The sequence below is a fragment of the Loxodonta africana genome, chromosome 8 (assembly GCF_030014295.1).
Source record: "Loxodonta africana isolate mLoxAfr1 chromosome 8, mLoxAfr1.hap2, whole genome shotgun sequence".
Classification (NCBI taxonomy): Eukaryota; Metazoa; Chordata; class Mammalia; order Proboscidea; family Elephantidae; genus Loxodonta; species Loxodonta africana.
The window spans coordinates 14,556,807-14,574,841 of NC_087349.1; the positions used below are offsets into that span (position 1 = coordinate 14,556,807).

Sequence of the window (18,035 nt, forward strand, 5' to 3'; positions counted from 1 at the left end):
CATGTATTAGGGCTCCTAGCCTTGTCCGTATTTTTCTTCCATGATTTTTATCATTTTAGATTTTATATTTAGGTCTGTGATTCATTTTGAGTTAGTTTTTGTGCATGGTGTGAGGTATAGGTCTTGTTTCATTTCTTTGCAGATGGGTATCCAGTTATGCCAGCACCACTTGTTAAAAAGACTGTCTTTTCCCCATTTAAGGGGCTTTGGGCCTTTGTCAAATATCAGCTGTTCATAAGTGGATGAATTTACATCTGGATTCTCAGTTCTGTTCCCTTGGTTTATGTATCTGTTGTTGTACCAGGACCAGGCTGTTTTGGCTACCATAGCGGTATAATAGGTTTTAAAATCAGGTAGTGTGAGGCCTCCTACTTTGTGCTTCTTCTTCAGTAATGCTTTACTTACTTGGGGCCTCTTCCCTTCCCATATCAAGCTGGTGATTTGCTTCTCCATCTCACTAAAAAAACGCCACTTGAATTTCAGACAGGATTGCATGGTATCTACAGACCGCTTTGGGTAGAACAGACATTTTCACAATGTTTAGTCTTCCTATCCAGAGCAAGGTATGTTTTTCCACTTACGTAGGTATCTTTTGGTTTCTTGCAGTAGTGTCTTGTAGTTTTCTTTGTATGGGTCTGGTTAGATTTATTCCTTAGCGTTTTGTCTTCTTAGGGGCTACTGTAAATGGTATTGATTTGGTTATTTCCTCTTCGACATTCGCTTTGTTGGTATAGAGGACCAACTGATTTTTTTATGTTTATCTTGTATCCTGATGATTGGTTGAACTCTTCTATTAGTTCCAGTAGTTTTCTTGTGAATTCTTTAGGGTTTTCTGTGTATAAGCTCATATCATCTGCAAATAGAGATACTTTTATTTCTTCCTTGCCAATCTGGATGCCCTTTATTTCTTTATCTAGCCTAATTACTCTGGCTAGGACCTCCAGCACAATGTTGAATAAGAGCGCTGATAAAGGGCATCCTTGTCTGGTTCCCGTTCTGAAGGGGAATGCTTTCAGAATCTCTCCATTTAGGGTGATGTTGACTGTTGGCTTTGTATAAATGCCCTTTATTATGTTGAGGAATTCCCCTTCTATTCTTTTTTTGGTGAGAGTTTTTATCATGAATTGGGGTTAGGCTTTTTCAAATGCCTTTTCTGCATCAATTGATAAGATCATGTGGTTCTCGTCTTTTATTTTATTTATGTGATGTATTACATTGACTGTTTTTCTAATGTTAAGCCATCCCTGCATACCTGGTATGAATTCCACTTGGTCATGCTGAATTATTTTTTTTGATATGTTGTTGAATTCTATTGGCTAGAATTTTGTTGAGGATTTTTACATCTAAGTTCATGAGGGATATTTGTCTGTAATTTTCTTTTTTTGTGTGGTGTCTTTACTTGGTTTTGGTGTCAGGGATATGCTGGCTTCGTAGAATGAGTTTGGGGATATTCCATCTTTTTCTGTGCTCTGAAATACCTTCAGTAGTAGGGGTGTTTACTGTTCCCTGATAGTTTGGTAGAATTCTCCAGTGAAACCATCAGGGCCAGGGCTTTTTTTTTGTTGGGAGTTTTTAAATTACCTTTTCAACCTCTTCTTATGTTATAGGTTTATTTAGTTGTTCTACCTCTGTTTGTGTTATTTTAGGTAGGTAGTGTGTTTCTAGAAATTTGCCCATTTCTCCTAGGTTTTTAAATTTGTTACAGTACAACTTTTCATAGTATTCTGCTATAATTCTTTTAATTTCAGTTGGATCTGCTGTGATATTGCCCATCTCATTTCTTACTTGGGTTATTTGCTTCCTCTCCTGTTTTTATTTTGTCAGTTTGGCCAGTGGTTTATTGATTTTGTTGATCTTTTCAAAGAACCAGCTTTTGGTCTTGTTAACTCTTTCAATTGTTTCTGTTTTCTATTTCATTTACTTCTGCTCCAATTTCTATTATTTGCTTTCTTCTGGTGCCCAAGGGCTTCTTTTGACTCTCTCTATTTGTTTGAGTTGTAGGGATAATTCTTCGATTTTGGCCCTTTTTTCTTTTGGATGTGTGCATTTCTTGCTATAAATTGACCTCTGAGCACTGCTTTTGCTGTGTCCCAAAGGTTCTGGTAGAAAGTGTTTTCCTTCTCATTTGATTCTATGAATTTCTTTATTCTGTCCTTAATTTCTTGTATAACTCAGTAGTTTTTGACGAAGGTGTTGGTCAGTTCCTATGTGTTTGATTTTTTTTTTCCTTTGCTTTTTCCGTTATTGATTTCTGCTTTATGGCTTTATGGTCAGAAAAGATGTTTTGTAATATTTCAATGTTTTGGATTCTGTTAAGGCTTGCTTTATGGCCTAATATGTGGTCTATTCTGGAGAATGTTCCATGTGCATTGGAAAAGAAAGTATACTTGGCTGCTGTTGGGTGGAGTGTTCTGTATATGTCTATGAGGTCAAGTTGGTTGACTGTGGCATTTAGATCTTCCATGCCTTTATTGAACTTCTTTCTGGATGCCCTGTCCTTCACCGAAAGTGGTGTATTGAAGTCTTCTACCATTATTGTGGAGCTGTCTATCTGTCTTTTCAATGCTGTTAGAGTTTCTTTTATGTATTTTGGGGCCCTGTCTTTAAGTACATAAATATTTATTACGGTTATATCCTCCTAGTATGTTGACTCTTTAATCATAATATAGTGTCCTTCCTTGTACTATGTGGTAGATATTACTTTAAAGTCTATTTTGTCAGAAATTAATATTGCCACTCCTGCTCTTTTTTTTTAAATAATTTTTATTCTGCTTTAAGTGAAAATTTACAAATCAAGTCAGCCTCTCACACAAAAACCCATATACACCTTGCTACACACTCCCAATTACTCTCCCCCTAATGAGACAGCCCTCTCTCTCCTTCTACTCTCTCTTTTCGTGTCCATTTTGCCAGCTTCTAACCCCCTCCACCCTCTCATCTCCCCTCCAGGCAGGAGATGCCAACATAGTCTCCAGTGTCCCCAAGAAGCTCACTCCTCACCAGCATCCCACTCCAACCCATTGTCCAGTCCAACCCATGTCTGAAGAGTTGGCTTTAGGAATGGTTCCTGTCCTGGGGCAACAGAAGGTCTGGGGGCCATGACTACCGGGGTCCTTCTAGTCTCAGTCAGACTGTTAAGTCTGGTCTTATGAGACTTTGGGGTCTGCATCCCACTGCTCTTCTGCTTCCTCAGGGGTTCTCTGTTGTGTTCCCTGTCAGGGCAGTCATTGGTTGTAGCCGGGCACCATCTAGTTCTTCTGGTCTCAGGCTGATGTAGTCTCTGGTTTATGTGGCCCTTTCTGTCTCTTGGGCTTGTAGTTGCCTTGTGTCCTTGGTGTTCTTCATTCTCCTTTGATCCAGGTGTGTTGAGAACAATTGATGCACCTTAGATGGCTGCTTGCAAGCGTTTAAGACCCCAGACACCACTCTTCAAAGTGGGATGCAGAATGTTTTGTTAACAGATTTTATTATGCCAGTTGACTTAGATGTCCCCTGAAACCATGGTCCCCAGACCCCTGCCCCTGCTAAGCTGGCCTTGGAAGCATTCAGTTTATTCAGGGAACTTCTTTGCTTTTGGTTTAGTCCAATTGTGCTGACCTCCCCTGTATTGTGTGCTGTCTTTCCCTTCACCTAAAGTAGTTTTCTTATCTACTATCTAATCAGTGAATGCCCCCTCCCACCCTCCCTCCCTGCTCCCTCTCATAACCATGAAAGAATGTTTTCTTCTCAGTTTAAACTATTTTTCAAGTTCTTATTATAGTGGTCTTATACAATATTTGTCCTTTTGCAACTGACTAATTTCACTCATCCTGCTCTTTTTAGATTATTCTTTGCTTGATATATTTTTTTCCATTCTTTGAGTTTTAGTTTGTGTCTTTAAGTCTAAGGTGTGTCTCTTGTAGGCAGCATACAGATGGATCGTGTTATTTTTATACGTTCTGCCACTCTCCGTTTATTGATCCATTTATTCCACTGGCATTCAGTGTAATTATCGATAGGTATTTTTTTTTTTTTTTATGAGTTTAATGTGGTCAGTTCAATGTCTTTTTTTGTGTGTTGCTGATGGTTTCTTTTTTCCACTTCATTTTCTGTGCTGAGTCATTTTTCTTTATATATTTTCTTTTCCTCTTTTTCATTGTTGTTCTTTTTGTATTTGCTGAGTCTTTATGTTTTTCTTGTTTTTTATTTTTATGTGTAGGATTTTTTGTTTCCTTTGTGGTTACCTTAATATTTACTGCTATTTTTCTAGTTAAACCAATCTTTTATTTTTTTATATTGCCTTCACTTCCTCTCCATATGAAAGATATATGACTACATTTTTAGTCCCTCTTTTTTGATTTAATGTCATCATCTTTTACATAATGATGTCTCTGTTTCCCTGTTTGGAACATTTTAGCTTTGTTTTATTTTTGTGATTTTCCTATCTGGATTGATATCTGGTTGCTCTGTCCTGTGTTCTAGTCTTGGGTTGTTATCTGATGTTATTGATTTTCTAACCAGAGGACTCCCTTTAGTATTTCCTTTAATTTTGGTTTGGTTTTTGCAAATTCCATAAACTTCTGTTTATCTGGAAGTGTCCTAATTTCACCTTCATGTTTGAGAGCCAGTTTTGCTGGATATATAATTCTTTGCTGGCAATTTTTTTCCTTCAAGGCTTTATATATGTCATTCCATTGCCTTCTTGCCTACATGGTTTCTGCTGAGTAGTCCGAGCTTAGCCTTACTCACTCTCCTTCGTGGGTGACTTTTCATTTATCCCTAGCCTCTCTTAAAATTCTCTTTATCTTTGGTTTTGGCCAATTTGATTATGTCTTGGTGACTTTCTTTTGGGATCTACCGTGTGTGGGGTTCAATGAACATCTTGGATAGATATATTCTCATCTTTCACGATATCAGGGAAGTTTCCTGCCATCAAATCTTCAATAATTCTCTCTGTATTTTCTGTTATGTCCCCCTGTTCTGGTACTCCAATCACTTGTAGGTCATTCCTGTTGGTAGAGTACCACATAATTTTTAGGGTTTCTTCATTTTCTTTAATTCTTTTATCTGATTTTTCCTTAAATATGTTTGTGTCAAGTGCTTTATCTTCAATATCACTAATTCTCACTTCCACTTCCTCAATTCTTCTCCTATAACTTTCTTTTGAGTTGTCTAATTGAGTTGTTAATCTTCTGGATTTCTGTTTGCTGTCTTTCTCTGGATTCTTGCAGCCTATCAGATTTGTCATTATGGTCTCCTATAATCTTCTTAAGTTCCTCTAATCCTTTGTCTGTGTGTTCCTTGGCTTGTTCTGCATTTTGCCTGATTTCCTTCCTGATCTCTTAAAGAGTTTTGTATATTAACCTTTTGTATTCTACCTCTGGTAATTTCAGGAAGTTCTCTTTATCTGAAAGGTTTCTTCATTCTTTATTTTGGGAGCTTACTGAAGCCATGATGGTCTGCATCTTTACCTGATTTCATATCGACTGTTGTCTCTGAGCCATCAATAAGTTATTGTATTTTTTTATTTTATGTTTTCTTACTGTGTCCTGGCTTCTTGTTTTCTTTTGTTATGATATACCCAAATAGGCTGCTCGAGTGAGCTAGTTTGATTATTGGCACCTTTGAAGCTCTCACGTCCTGTCATCAGGTGGTTAGCGCTGTTACAATGTATATGATCCCAGGAGTCTGTTTACTTCTCTCATATGGATTCAGCTCAGGTGTCCAGGTGGTCAGTCACCAAGTGTGTGTTGCAGGCTCTCAACTACAGTCTTAGACAAGCTGGGGTGATTGGTGTAGGCACAGGTATCTGGGTGCAATAGCAAGGTGGGGGCTGACAACTGCCCCGAATGTCTGTGAAGAAAGTATGTCTCTGTTCCCTAGAGCACATAGGTGGGTGGGTCTTGTAGCCAGACTATGGGCACCCAATGCTTTTGGCTATAAGGACTGAGAGGCTCCACTTATCCTTGGACCCATGTCACAGGTGGTTAGGTGGTGTGGGTGGAGCCACCAGTCCTTAGGCCCCTGATGTCGGTAGGTGAGGACCCTGCTTAATAGGCAGAGCAGTGCCAAAAGTCACAAACTTGCCTCTCCACCGTATAGCTGAAACAGTTGAAGTTAGACTTCAGGCATATACCCTGTTGTACTGTGCTAATGAGGGCCTACACCATTGAAGTGGGCCCACACAGGTCTATGCAGGGGTGAAAGGCATTCAAAGTCCGTGGGTCCCTTATGCCTGTGTCTAGGCAAAGGAGCTATTTTTGCCCTGAGTTCCCAGTTTAAGGGAGACAGCAGATTATTTTTTCCCTGTTGGTTAGTTTGCTTCTTCTCCAAGGCCGGGAGAATGGCTCAGGTCCTCCTACTGGCCCAGGGAAACTGGCTATCACTGAAGCTACCTTGGAACCTGATGCAGAGTGGGGAGGGGTCAGGTAAGTGGGAGAGAGTTTTTTCCCAAAGGGGTGTTTTTAATCCGCATGGTAGATTAGACATGTGTACTTATCTTTTGCCAACTGAGAGCTGCTTTTACTGATTCTGGAGGCATGAATGGGCTCTCCGTCGCTCGGTCTCTCCTGATGTGGAAGACACATCCCCAGCGCTACCGCTTGTCTCACTGCACTTGCACCGGTGGATCCAGCCTGCGGGGTGCTGGTTCCCACCAGGTCGAGTCTGGCAACTCCTTGCTGCTTCTCTCTCCTCTCTCTCCCCCTGCTGCTCAGTCCAATTCCTCAACTTTGTCTTTGATGTTCAGGGCTCCTAGATTGTTATATATAATTGATTCACTTGTTTTTTCAGGTCTTTGTTGTAAGAGGGGCCACAGAAAGTGGCTGACTACTCCGCCATCTTGGCCCTGCCTATTGAATTCATCTCGCCTACCAGTATTTTCAAGATTGCTTGTCAGAAACCTTCTGATGTACTTCCTTAAACTTGGGTTAGAGTCCAGAGCCCTTTCTCTTTAGAATTTTTCTGAATAGACTGGATTAATGAAACTGTCGATGGCCCCCTCCCAACACACACAATAAAACAAACTAAAACCAAAACTACACACAGGATCTTATATGGTGGTTTCATTATATCTAATCAATCCATAGTTCTAAATTAAAATTACTTTTGTTCTCAGTTTCCCCCCGAAATACCCTCATCTTTCCTAGACTTTGGGGCATATAAAATCAGTTTATACTAACTTTTAGCATAGTAAGTAGTGTGACTCTGCTTCTGCAGCAGAAGCCCTTTTTGAAGAAGTTGAGCCTATTAAAGGTTCTCGCCTTCCCCAATTTCTACCAGGGCCTGAACAGCACGAAAATGTAGTAGTAAACTCATAAGCTTGTTGGTAGTATTTTTGTGATGAACAATCACATTAAATTATGCCAGACTCTGCACCTTGCTGAATAAAATAGAGATCAGAAAAATTTGATTCAGGCTGTACTAGAAAAAATAAGACATTCGCAGTTTGTGCCTACTTTGAACGGTCAAGTGTTACCTCTTTCCGGTAAACCCAGAGAACTCTATTAAGATAATAAATCATCGGTTTAAAACAGACAGCCATACACTAAAGAATGAATGTAAATAGTTTTCCTTATTTAATGATATAACTCATCATATTCAGTAAATTAAAAAAAAACTGGATAATAAAATAAAATAAACCCTTCATCTGGGGTGTGGTTAGGAGTTGGGGCAGGGTGAGAAGGGAGTAGTGATGTCCTAATGTCTAAATTAGATTGATGCTCTAATCTGATTTAAAAAAAAAAAATTAATTGCCATCGAGTTCGTTCCAATTCATGGCAACCCCTCATGTTTCAGAGTAGAACTGTGCTCCGTAGGGTTTCCAAGGCTGTGATCTTTTGGAAGCAGGTCATCAGAGGAGCCTCTGGGTGGGTTTGAACTGCCAACCTTTCAGTAAATGCCTGTTTGTTTAACTGTTTGCACCACCCAGGTAGTCTTTCCGGTCTGATCTTAAAATGCTTAAAATGGCCGAAAAACAAACAAATCAGATAGACTGAAAAATGTTTGAGTTGGGCTTAAAAGGGCACACTTTGGCCAACAAATTCCATTCAACAGACAGCAACTTAAAAACACTCCATTCTAAAGAGGACAGTACCTGTTCTGGGCATTCACCTCCACCTGGTCTGTCACCTGCCCCAAGGCTTCTTCCTCTTGCTTCTGCCGCAGCCTTTCCTGCCGGGCTCGGCGGCGCCTTTCTCGGGCAGCCTCTTCCTCGTCATCATCGTTCCTCTGGTAGGCGATTCTGCAACATGACAAAGACATCCCTCTGAGCAAACCAGCGGCCAAGGATTTTCACCAGCTTCTTGGTAGGGAACAGCTCTGAGTCCTCTTCTGCATCTGACAACTTAACCAACCAGAGTTCTAAAATGATGCTTCAGTTCCATGAGTTTACAGACCCAGTTGGAATCATTTTCGAACTTAAATAAAAACGTCTACACAAAAGCAGGCTGCCTTGGGGAACTGTGGGTTGGCATATTTAGATTTCCTTACTTAGCGGATTAGTTGAATATCAGCATGTCAGATTTAGAAGCAGAAATCCAAAGGACTGAACCCAAAAATAATCAAAACACTTATTGAAAAGGATTCAGTGTGGTGTGTGAATTACTTGTATAGACATTGTCACAAAGATCAGAAAAGAATGAAGTTACGCTACGAAACCAGGACATTTGGGCTATTCAGTCAAAATAGCTAATTAAAACCTATTTCTGGATATTCTCTTTGCTTGGATTTTATTTTTCCTTTCAGTTCCTTTTCACTGGAGAGTGAAGACATTATTGACAATTGATAGGAAGTTTCAAAGGAAGTGCACTTTGAAGAGCAGGCAGTTCTCTGTAAGGTCCCCTCTCTTGCTCTAAAATGTGTTTTAGTCTGCTCACCACCCATGTGCTGGGCACATTATGGAAGCCCACAGGTGGACCGTCAGATACCTAAGGGCTGAGGCAGGTAGAAAGGCACAGAGACTTTACATGAATGTATGTTAGTTAGCTTTCATTGTTTCATTTGAAGCAAATGCCTATTTAGGGAAGTTATAAAATCCTTAATTATACAATCCTTATCGCTTTCAGGAAACCCTGGTGGCGTAGTAGTTAAGTGCTACGGCTGCTAACTAAAAGGTCAGCAGTTCGAATCCACCATGTGCTCCTTGAAAATTCTACGGGGCAGTTCTACTCCTTTCTATAGGTCGCTATGAGTCAGAATTGACTGGACAGCAGTGGGTTTGGTTTGGTTTTTGTTCATCACCTTCAGACATCTTGCTGGTTAACCAGTCAGCTGGATTCTTATAACCCATGCCACACCAGACTAGGGCAGAGACCCATGGTACCATGCCCGTATCCTCTTGGGCCATTTGAGTACATGCCTGTCTGGCTCCCAATTGTTGGCATCTGGAAGTCTTTGCCATTGGCTTCTCTGGCCACTGGAGTCTACTCTGTGATGGAAATGCTGAAGCATTGATGTGCCCTGGGAACAGCAACCCTCATACAACAATTGATGAGCATTACTGTGTAAACAGTGCAAATGGTTAATATGCTCGGCTGCTAACCAAAAGATTGCAGGTTCAAGTCCACCCAGGTACATCCTGGAAGAATGGCCTGGTGGTCTACTTCCAAAAAATCAGTCACCGAAAACCCTATGGAGCACAATTCTACTCTGGCAGACATGGGTCACCATGAGTCGAAATCGAATCAATGGCAACTGGCTTTGGTTTATCACTGCCTTAGATACATGTTCCTTAATGCTGTTGTTATGTGCCATCGAGTCGGCTCTGACTCATAGTGATCCTATAGGACAGAGTAGAACTACCTCATGGGGTTTCCAAGGAGCGGCTGGTGGATTTGAACTGCTGACCTTTTGGTTAGTAACCGAGCTCTTAATCTCTACGCCACCATATTTGGAGCCCTGGTGACGTAGTGGTTAAAAGCTCGGCTACTAACCAAAAAATCATCAGTTTGAATCCACCAGCCGCTCCTCGGAAATCCTGTGGGGCAGTTCTCCTGAATACTTACTCCCAAACAGTCATGGGCAGTGTAACTACACAAACTCAAGAGGAAATGGCCTGCACAATTAAGTTGACTTTTTTTGAAGGAAGAATGTGCATTGAGATACAGAATGCCAAGAGGGGGTGGGTGGTGCTGCCTGGCCCAGCGGCGAGAGGCCAAATGGGTCCCCGGGTCAGGGAGGGTACTGTGCTGTGCAGAGCTGCTTTTTATATCAGAGAGTTAAAGTGTCTTTATTATAATGTTACTTATGTATCTACAAATATAAACCCAGATATGTAAACGCTTCATGCTTATCATTCTTTTATAACTCCAAAGCTAAAATCATTTACAAAGTACAGAACGTAAAACAGGAAAGCTGTACAAAATTTACACCAACGATATGAACCTAATGTGACTGACGATGGTCTGCTTGGTCTAAATCACTCATGTTCGATTTATAAATTAGGTGTTTTTAAGCTTAGATCCAGTACTTTACTTCATCTGTTTCCGTATTTGGATTTGAATGAAACAAATGCTACAAATGCCTTTTCAGGTAGGTATCTTATCATGCAAGCACAATATTTATAATTCTAAAGGTTGGCTGGTTCTTCGTTACTTCAGAAAATTTGACTTCAGACTTACTAAATACTGCTAGTATGTGATATTCAAATGCCAAGATAAATAAAGTGTCACTGAATAACTCTGTAAACCTGATGGGTTTATTTGCACAGATCTGGGGCAGGGGGCAGTGTGATATAGTGAAAACATGGCTAGCTTTAAAAACCAGTTGTCATCAGATGGACTCATAGAGACCTCATATGTATCAGAGTAGAACTGTGCTCCATAGGATTTTCAATGGCTAATTTTTGGGAAGTAGATCACCCGGTCTTTCTTTTGAGGCACCTCTGGGTGGACTCAAACCACTAACCTTTGGGTTAGCAGCTGAGCTTGTTAAGTGACTAGATTAACCAAAAAACCGAAAACCAATCCCGTTGCCATTGAGTCAATCCCCATTCATAGTGGCCCTCTAAGACAGAATAGTACTGCCCTATAGGGTTTCGAAGGTTGTAATCTCTAAGGGAAACAGGCTGCCGTATCTTTCTTCCGTGGAGCAGTTGGTGGGTTTGAACCAGGGGCTCTCAATTAACAGCTGAGTGCTTAACCACTGTGCCATCAGGGCTTCTTCATGACTAGATTAACCAAAAATCCATTGCTATTAAGTTGATTTCAACTCATGGCGACCATGTAAGACAGAGTAGAACTGTCCCACAGGGTTTCAAGGGAGTGGCTGGTGGAGTCGAACTCCTGACCTTTTAGTTAGCAGCCGAGCTCTTAACCACTATGCCACCAGGGCTCCTATGACTAGATTAGGACTCAGAAAACCTGGTTTCCAGAATGGTGGCTTACTGTTCTGCAGCCCTTTGATGACACCGAGTTACATTTCCTTGTCTGTGTGCAACAACTGAACGAGATCGTGGCTATGTTATATAAAGCACCCTGTAGTATAATATTTTATTGTTATTTATAGGAGAGTACAATTGAGCGGCTGCTTGGTGAGGAAAGATGACTTCGGTTATAGGCTTGTTGAATTCTAGGTGACAGTACGACATGATTTGAATGTTCTTTCTTATTCAATCTCATTCTACTTGCTGTCAAAAGCCCTTCCCAGTGGTTTGGCGTTAGCCTTCAGGTTCTTGGCCTAAGATTCCTTTGGCTTATTTCTCAGTAGACAGTTTTAACCACAGTAGGGAGAATGAGCCCTTAACGACTGCTTCCCAAGTTAATCAAACACAAAGGCTCAATTTGCTGTTCCAACTCTGTGGACCAGCCACAAAGTTTTGGCTATTACTTGGGACCTTCGTCTTCCAAGACAAGCACGAACCCTTGTGATTTCATGGTATTTTGAATCATAACACGCCCAGTTGCTGGCTTAATCACATATCAGTCGACTTTATAAGTGAAATTGGGATGTCCTTGTGATAACAGCAAATCTTACCTCCAAATGGAATCTAATTCTAGGCCTTTAAGTTTTCACTATTCTAGAAAAGTTGGAGATGTGACCATCTTTCTCCTGCCACCTACCCATTGTGCTTCCCGGCTGGATGTGGCTGGCTTTTAGCTCTGACATGAACTTGGTTTTCCATCTAGGTCGGTCTCACTGACCTTTCTTAACCTGAGATTTCTCATCTGAGGAGAGGCCTGAACAACTGGGCCATCTACAGTCTCCTGTAGTTCTTCTCACTTGGTACAGCTTAACGTGTATCTACAGCCACACTCCATGGGGAACCCTGGCCTTGGGTGCATAGTTACTCGTTGCTGTTGTGTTGACTCCGACTCATGGCAACTCCGTGTGTGTCAGAATAGAACTGTGCTCCATAGGGTTTTCAGCGGCTGATTTTTGAGAAGTAGACCATCAGGCGTCTTTCTTCCAAGGTGCCTCTGGATGGGCTTGAACTGCCAACTTTCGGTTAGTCCCCCAGTGCATTAATGGTTTGCACCAGCCAGGGACTCCAGGATACATAGTTGGTAACAGCACTGAATGTTTAGAAGAGCTTTTATTACCATAATGAGGAAACACTAAAATTGCCTTCAAAGTTAAGGACAAAAAAAATGCCAAAATGATTTCATGGTGTTTTGGATCATAACACGCCTAGCTGCTGGCTCAATTACATATCTGTTGACTTTATACTTTACAAGTGAAATTGTGACCACGGCAAATGACTTGATATGTGTAGAAATTCTTCAACTGTGCGACTTTCTCCTTAAGCCCTCAGCGTGCAAACAAACAGAAGTTTCTTAGCTCTTAGGTGTCTTTCCCACAGCCGTTTAGCCTTCAGACTACTTACCACAGGTATATTATTTTTTTTTTTCAAAATAGAAAAAACAAAAAACTTAATTCCTTTGTCTTAGTTGTCTAGTGCTGCTATAACAGAGATATCACAAGTGGATGGCTTTAAGAAAGAGAAAGTTATTCTCTTACAGTATAGGAGGCTAGAAGTCTGAATTCAGGGAAGCCTCTCTCCTTCTGTAGGCTCTGGGGGAAGGTCCTTGTCATCAATCTTCCCCTGGTCTAGGAGCTTCTCAGCACAGGGACCCCGGGTCCAAAGGATGTGCTCCCCTCCTGGTTCTTCATTCTTGGTGGCATGAGGTCCACCGTCTCTCTGTTTGTTTTTCTCTTTTATATCTCAAAAGAGATTGACTCAAGATCCAACCTAATCTTGTAGATTGAATCCTGTCTCATTAACATAACTACTTCTAGTCTTGCTCATTAACACCACAGAGATGGGATTTACAACACACAGGAAAATCACATTAGATGACAAAATGGTAGATTACCACACAATACTGGGAATCATAGCTTAGCCAAGTTGACAATTTTAGGGAGACACAATTCAATCCATAACAGTTATCTAGTGTTGCTAAAACAGAAATACCACAAATGAGTAGCTTTAACAAACAGAAGTTTATTTTCTTACAATTTTGGAGGCTAGAAGTCCAAATTCAGGGTGCTGGCTCTAGGGTAAAGCTTTCTTTCCCTGTTGGCTCTGGAGGAAGGTCTTTTTCTCTTTGGGCCTCTGCTCCTCGGTGATCTTCATGTGGCTTGCCATCTCTCTTCCGCTGTCTCTACTTTTTTTGCTCGCTCGTTTAATCTCTTATATATCTCAAAAGAGATTGACTTAAAACACACATTACACTAGCCCTGTCTCATTCACATAACAAAGACAACCCATTCCCATGGGATTATAAACACAAACATAGAGGTTAGGATTTACTACACATATTTTTTGGGGACACAATTAAATCCATAACATTTCACCTTTTGGTCCTCCAAAATTCCTGTCCTTGCCACATGCAAAACACATTCACCCCATCACATCATCCCAAAAGTCTTAAATCAACTTCAAGTCCAAAATCCCATCTTCTGAATTATCTAAATCAAATATAGGTGAAATTTTAGGAGTATTCCATCCTGGGGCAAAATTACTCTTCATCTAAGCATGTGTGAAATCTAGACTACAAGTTATCTGGTTCCAAAGCACAATGATAAAACAGGTAGAAGGTAGACAGTTCCGTTATAAGTGGAAGAAATTGGAGGGAAAGAAGGTATAATAGGTACCAAGCAAGTCCAAAACCTAGCAGAATAATTTACATTAGCTCGCAAGGCTTGAAAATAATCCTCTCTTCTCTGAGACCACCTATGCAATGGCTCTGCCCTCCAGACTCTGGGTGTTGGCCATGCTCTCTGGATTCTGGGTGGAGGCCCCCTGGCCCTGAGCTTCTGATCTGCCTTCCGGGCCATCTGGGATGGCAACTCTGCTCCCTCCACTTCACGTGGCCCTATTCTCCTAGTCCATTTAAGTGGCAACCCCACCCCCTTAGCCCTGGCAGGTCCTGTTCTTCTGCCTCTTGGGCATGGCAGCCCCACCCCCTCAGCTATGGACAGTGGCCCCATCGCCCGGCACACCTTAATGGCAGCCCCACACTCCAGAACTAAGTTGGTGACGATCCAACTCTTTGAAACCTAGGAGGCTGTGGCCCCACCCTTTGAAACCAAGAAGGTCCTGCTTCCCATGCTTCTTCCAAGAGTTAGGCGGATCTCTGAGCTTCTCCAGGAATGGTCCTTTTCTTTTCTTGGAGGACAACAAATATAGCTCCTTTGGTCTGTTTCTTGCCTGTAGAATTCCAAGAGGCAGACGGTATTACTTCCTTTCATTCTTTCTCTTTCAGTTTAAGCTGATGAGTTTTCTGCTGTGGCAGTTGGTTAGATCCATCAGTCACAGGCTTAATCTCTTTAATGAAAGATTGTGTAGCCACGTCCTTGGTGAACATTCTAGGACACATGTTCTTAGTTTGTACAACAGAATTTTCCAAATCTTTAAGTTCTGTTTTCATTTTTCTCAGTTCATTTTTAAGTCTGTCTCTTTCCTCTCACATTTTACTATAAGCAGCAAGGAGAAACCAGGCAGCCCCTTTAAGATCTTGCTTAGAAATCTCATCAGCCAGCTACCCAAGTGCATCACTTACAAGTTCTACCTTCCACCAAACATTTGAACATAACTCAGACAAGTTCTTTGCCACTGCATAAAAAGTACTGCCCTTCCTCCATTGTCCAATCGCGTGTTCAGAATTTTCTTTTAAAGCCTCACCAGAAGCACATTTAACATCTACATATCTAGCAACATCCTGTTGCTCGTGCCATATGTATTCTCTAAGATGACAGAGACTTTCTCTATAGCTCTCCACGCTTCCTTCTGAGCCCTCACCAGAACTCCTTTGATGTCCATAATTCTACCAACAGTCTCTTCAAGGTAATCTAGGCTTTTACTATAAGACACCTTAAAACTCTTCAAGCCTCTACCCATTATCCAATTGTAAAACTGCTTCCATATCCTAGGTATCTGTTAGAGCAGCACCCCACTCCTGGTGCCAAATTCTGTTTTAGTTATCTAGTGCTGCTATAACAGAAATAGCACAAATGGGTGAATTTAACAAACAGAAATCTATTTTCTCACAGTTTAGGAGACTAGAAGCCTGAATTCAGAGTTCAGGCTCTAGGGGAAGTCATCCTTCCTCTGTTGGATCTGGAGGAATGTCCTTGTCTCTTTGAGCTTCTGCTCCTGGGAGATCCTTGTGTGGCTTGACATGTGTCTTCCCCATCTCTGCTTCTCTCATTTAACTATTTAATCTCTTACATATCTCAGAAGAGATTGACTCAAGACACACCCTACACTAATTCTGTCTCATTCACATAACAAAGACAACTCATTCCCAAATGGGACTATAACCATGGGCATAGATGCTAGGATTTACAACACAAATTTTTGGGGAGACACAATTCAATCCATAACATCCTTATTTTTTTCTAATTGTAAAAGTAACAGAAACTCATTTTTTTTTAAGGTAAATAATACCAAGTGTATAATATAAAGGAGAAAGTAAAAATCACCTTCTTAATCACGCTACCCAGATATGAACATGATGAAGCTTTGATGTAGTCTACCAGATATTTTCTATGCAGGCATAGACATTTTCTTGTTTAACTAAGTGAGGTCATGCTACACATACTATTTTATAAGCTGTTTCTTTAGATTACCTTCTGACTACTTTTAAAACATTAGCAAAATACAATTTTCAACAGCAACATAGTATTCTACTGTGTTGCTGTTGTTAGCTGCCAACGAGTGGGCCTCCAACTCATGGTGACCCCATGTATAACAGGATTGGACCATTTTGATCCATAGGGATTTCGTTGGTTGATTTTTAAAAGTAGATCACCGGATCTTTCTTCCTGTTCTGTGTTAGTCTGGAAGCTCTGCTGAAACCTGTTCAGCATCATAGCAACATGCAAGCCTCCACTGACAGATGGGTGGTGGCTGTGCTTGGCGTGTATTGGCCAGGAATTGAACCCAGGTCATAGATGTACCATAAATATACACATGGACCATAAGTTATTTAACCAATCTCCTACTGGTAGACATTTAAGATTTTCTCAACTTTAGTTCTTATATACAATGCCGCAAAGGACATAGTTGTAGATACATTTTTACTACTTGTTCAGTTATTTGTTTTGGAAAAAGTCCCAGAACTAGAATTTCTCAGGCCTTTGATCCGTATTGACAACTTGCCCTCCAGGAAGATCCATACCACTCAGCAATGTATGTTAGTGCTAAGTTCACCATTAAAAAGAAAGACAAAGTATTCCGGATCCTTAATATATTCAAATAATAGTACCAGCTCAGTTTTATGCTTCGTTTAAAGACAAAATGCTAACATATCTGATTTTCCACACGCCAGATTTCAACATATTTGAAATGCTGCTGACTGGTAAAAATCCTACCTAAGCAACCACTGGATTGTAATAAGGGTAGAGCCACGGATTTGCTCCTTCGGCGGCATTTCAGCAGATGCCGGATTGACCAGCCCATTCCTAGTACTACAGTACAAAGACATCTGACTTTCACAGATCACTCAGGGGCAGTGTGGGATTCTGCAATCCCTCTGAATTAACTGAGGAAGATTAATTCATGTTTCATAGAGTTTTCATCAACTCTATTCTTCCTCTCGTGTACTTTGGCCATGTTCTCAGGAGGGACCAGTCCCTGTAGAATGACATCATGCTTAGTAAAATAGAGGGTCAGCGAAAGAGAGGAAGACCCTCAACGAGACAGATTGACACAATGGTAGCAACCATGGGCTCAAGCGCGGCAATGGTTGTGAGGATGGCGCAGGACCAGGCGGTGTTTCGTTCAGTTGTACGTAGGTTTGCTATGAGTTGGCACCTAATAAGAACAAACTCTTTTTTGAACTTGTTGTGGTTTGCTGCTACCCCGTGTGACATAGCAGAACCGACCGATTGGGTTTCCTAGGCTATAATCTTTACAGAAGCAGATTGCCAGGTCTTTCTCCCTAGGAGCCTCTGGTGGCTTTAACCATCAATCTTTTGGTTAGCGGCCCCTTCTTCTTTTTTTTTTTTTTAAACTAGCAATCCACAAATGATGTATAACCCAGTGCCGTCGAGTCAATTCCGACTCATAGCGAATCCACAAATGATGTATAAAGCAACCCCATTAAATAAATATTGGCGGATCACACCTATGACCTTGCAACCCAGGCTGGGTGTGAAAGGGTAGGCTACGGTCTATTACTCTTTGTTCATGGTAACTACTGCCTTTGCTCATCTCTTGGCACAAACCCTGGGAGAAATGTACGACTGGCCTTTCTGCAGCAAGATCTGTGCTGCTGACAGCAACATGGCACATCAAACGTTCAATGGAAAGAGAGCGAGGCTATTGTGTGTGTGTCTAGGAATACGTGTTAAAAGACTTCCAGAGTCCACAGTAATTACACAGACAGTACTTGATTGTGTCCCTGGTAGGAAAAAGTAGAGAAGATTGGCTTTGATTCCATCCCCAGAACCATTGGTTAAAGATCCTGGTGTTATAAGAAAAACCAGATCTATGCAGCGGACAAACTTTCTTAGAATGCTGTGGCTTTTCCACCAAGGACATTCTAAAGCTTTAACACCACATCTCCGCTGCCTCAGTGTATTCAAGTAACAAGACAAACATATTGAATTCT

General features: G+C 41.1%; 1 protein-coding gene across 3 annotated transcripts in view; it reads right to left on the reverse strand.

Annotated features, from left to right (window-relative positions):
• Positions 1-18,035, reverse strand: part of CALD1 (caldesmon 1) — a 237,819-nt gene that overhangs the window by 39,920 nt on the left and 179,864 nt on the right. For 2 of the 3 annotated variants that reach the window (XM_010600441.3, XM_023539965.2), the window contains exon 4: positions 8,075-8,221. The exons of the other annotated variant lie outside the window; for it this stretch is intronic. In XM_010600441.3, coding sequence (XP_010598743.2) covers positions 8,075-8,221 — 147 coding nt within the window. The remainder of the gene's footprint in view (positions 1-8,074; positions 8,222-18,035) is intronic. 3 annotated transcript variants of the gene reach the window in all.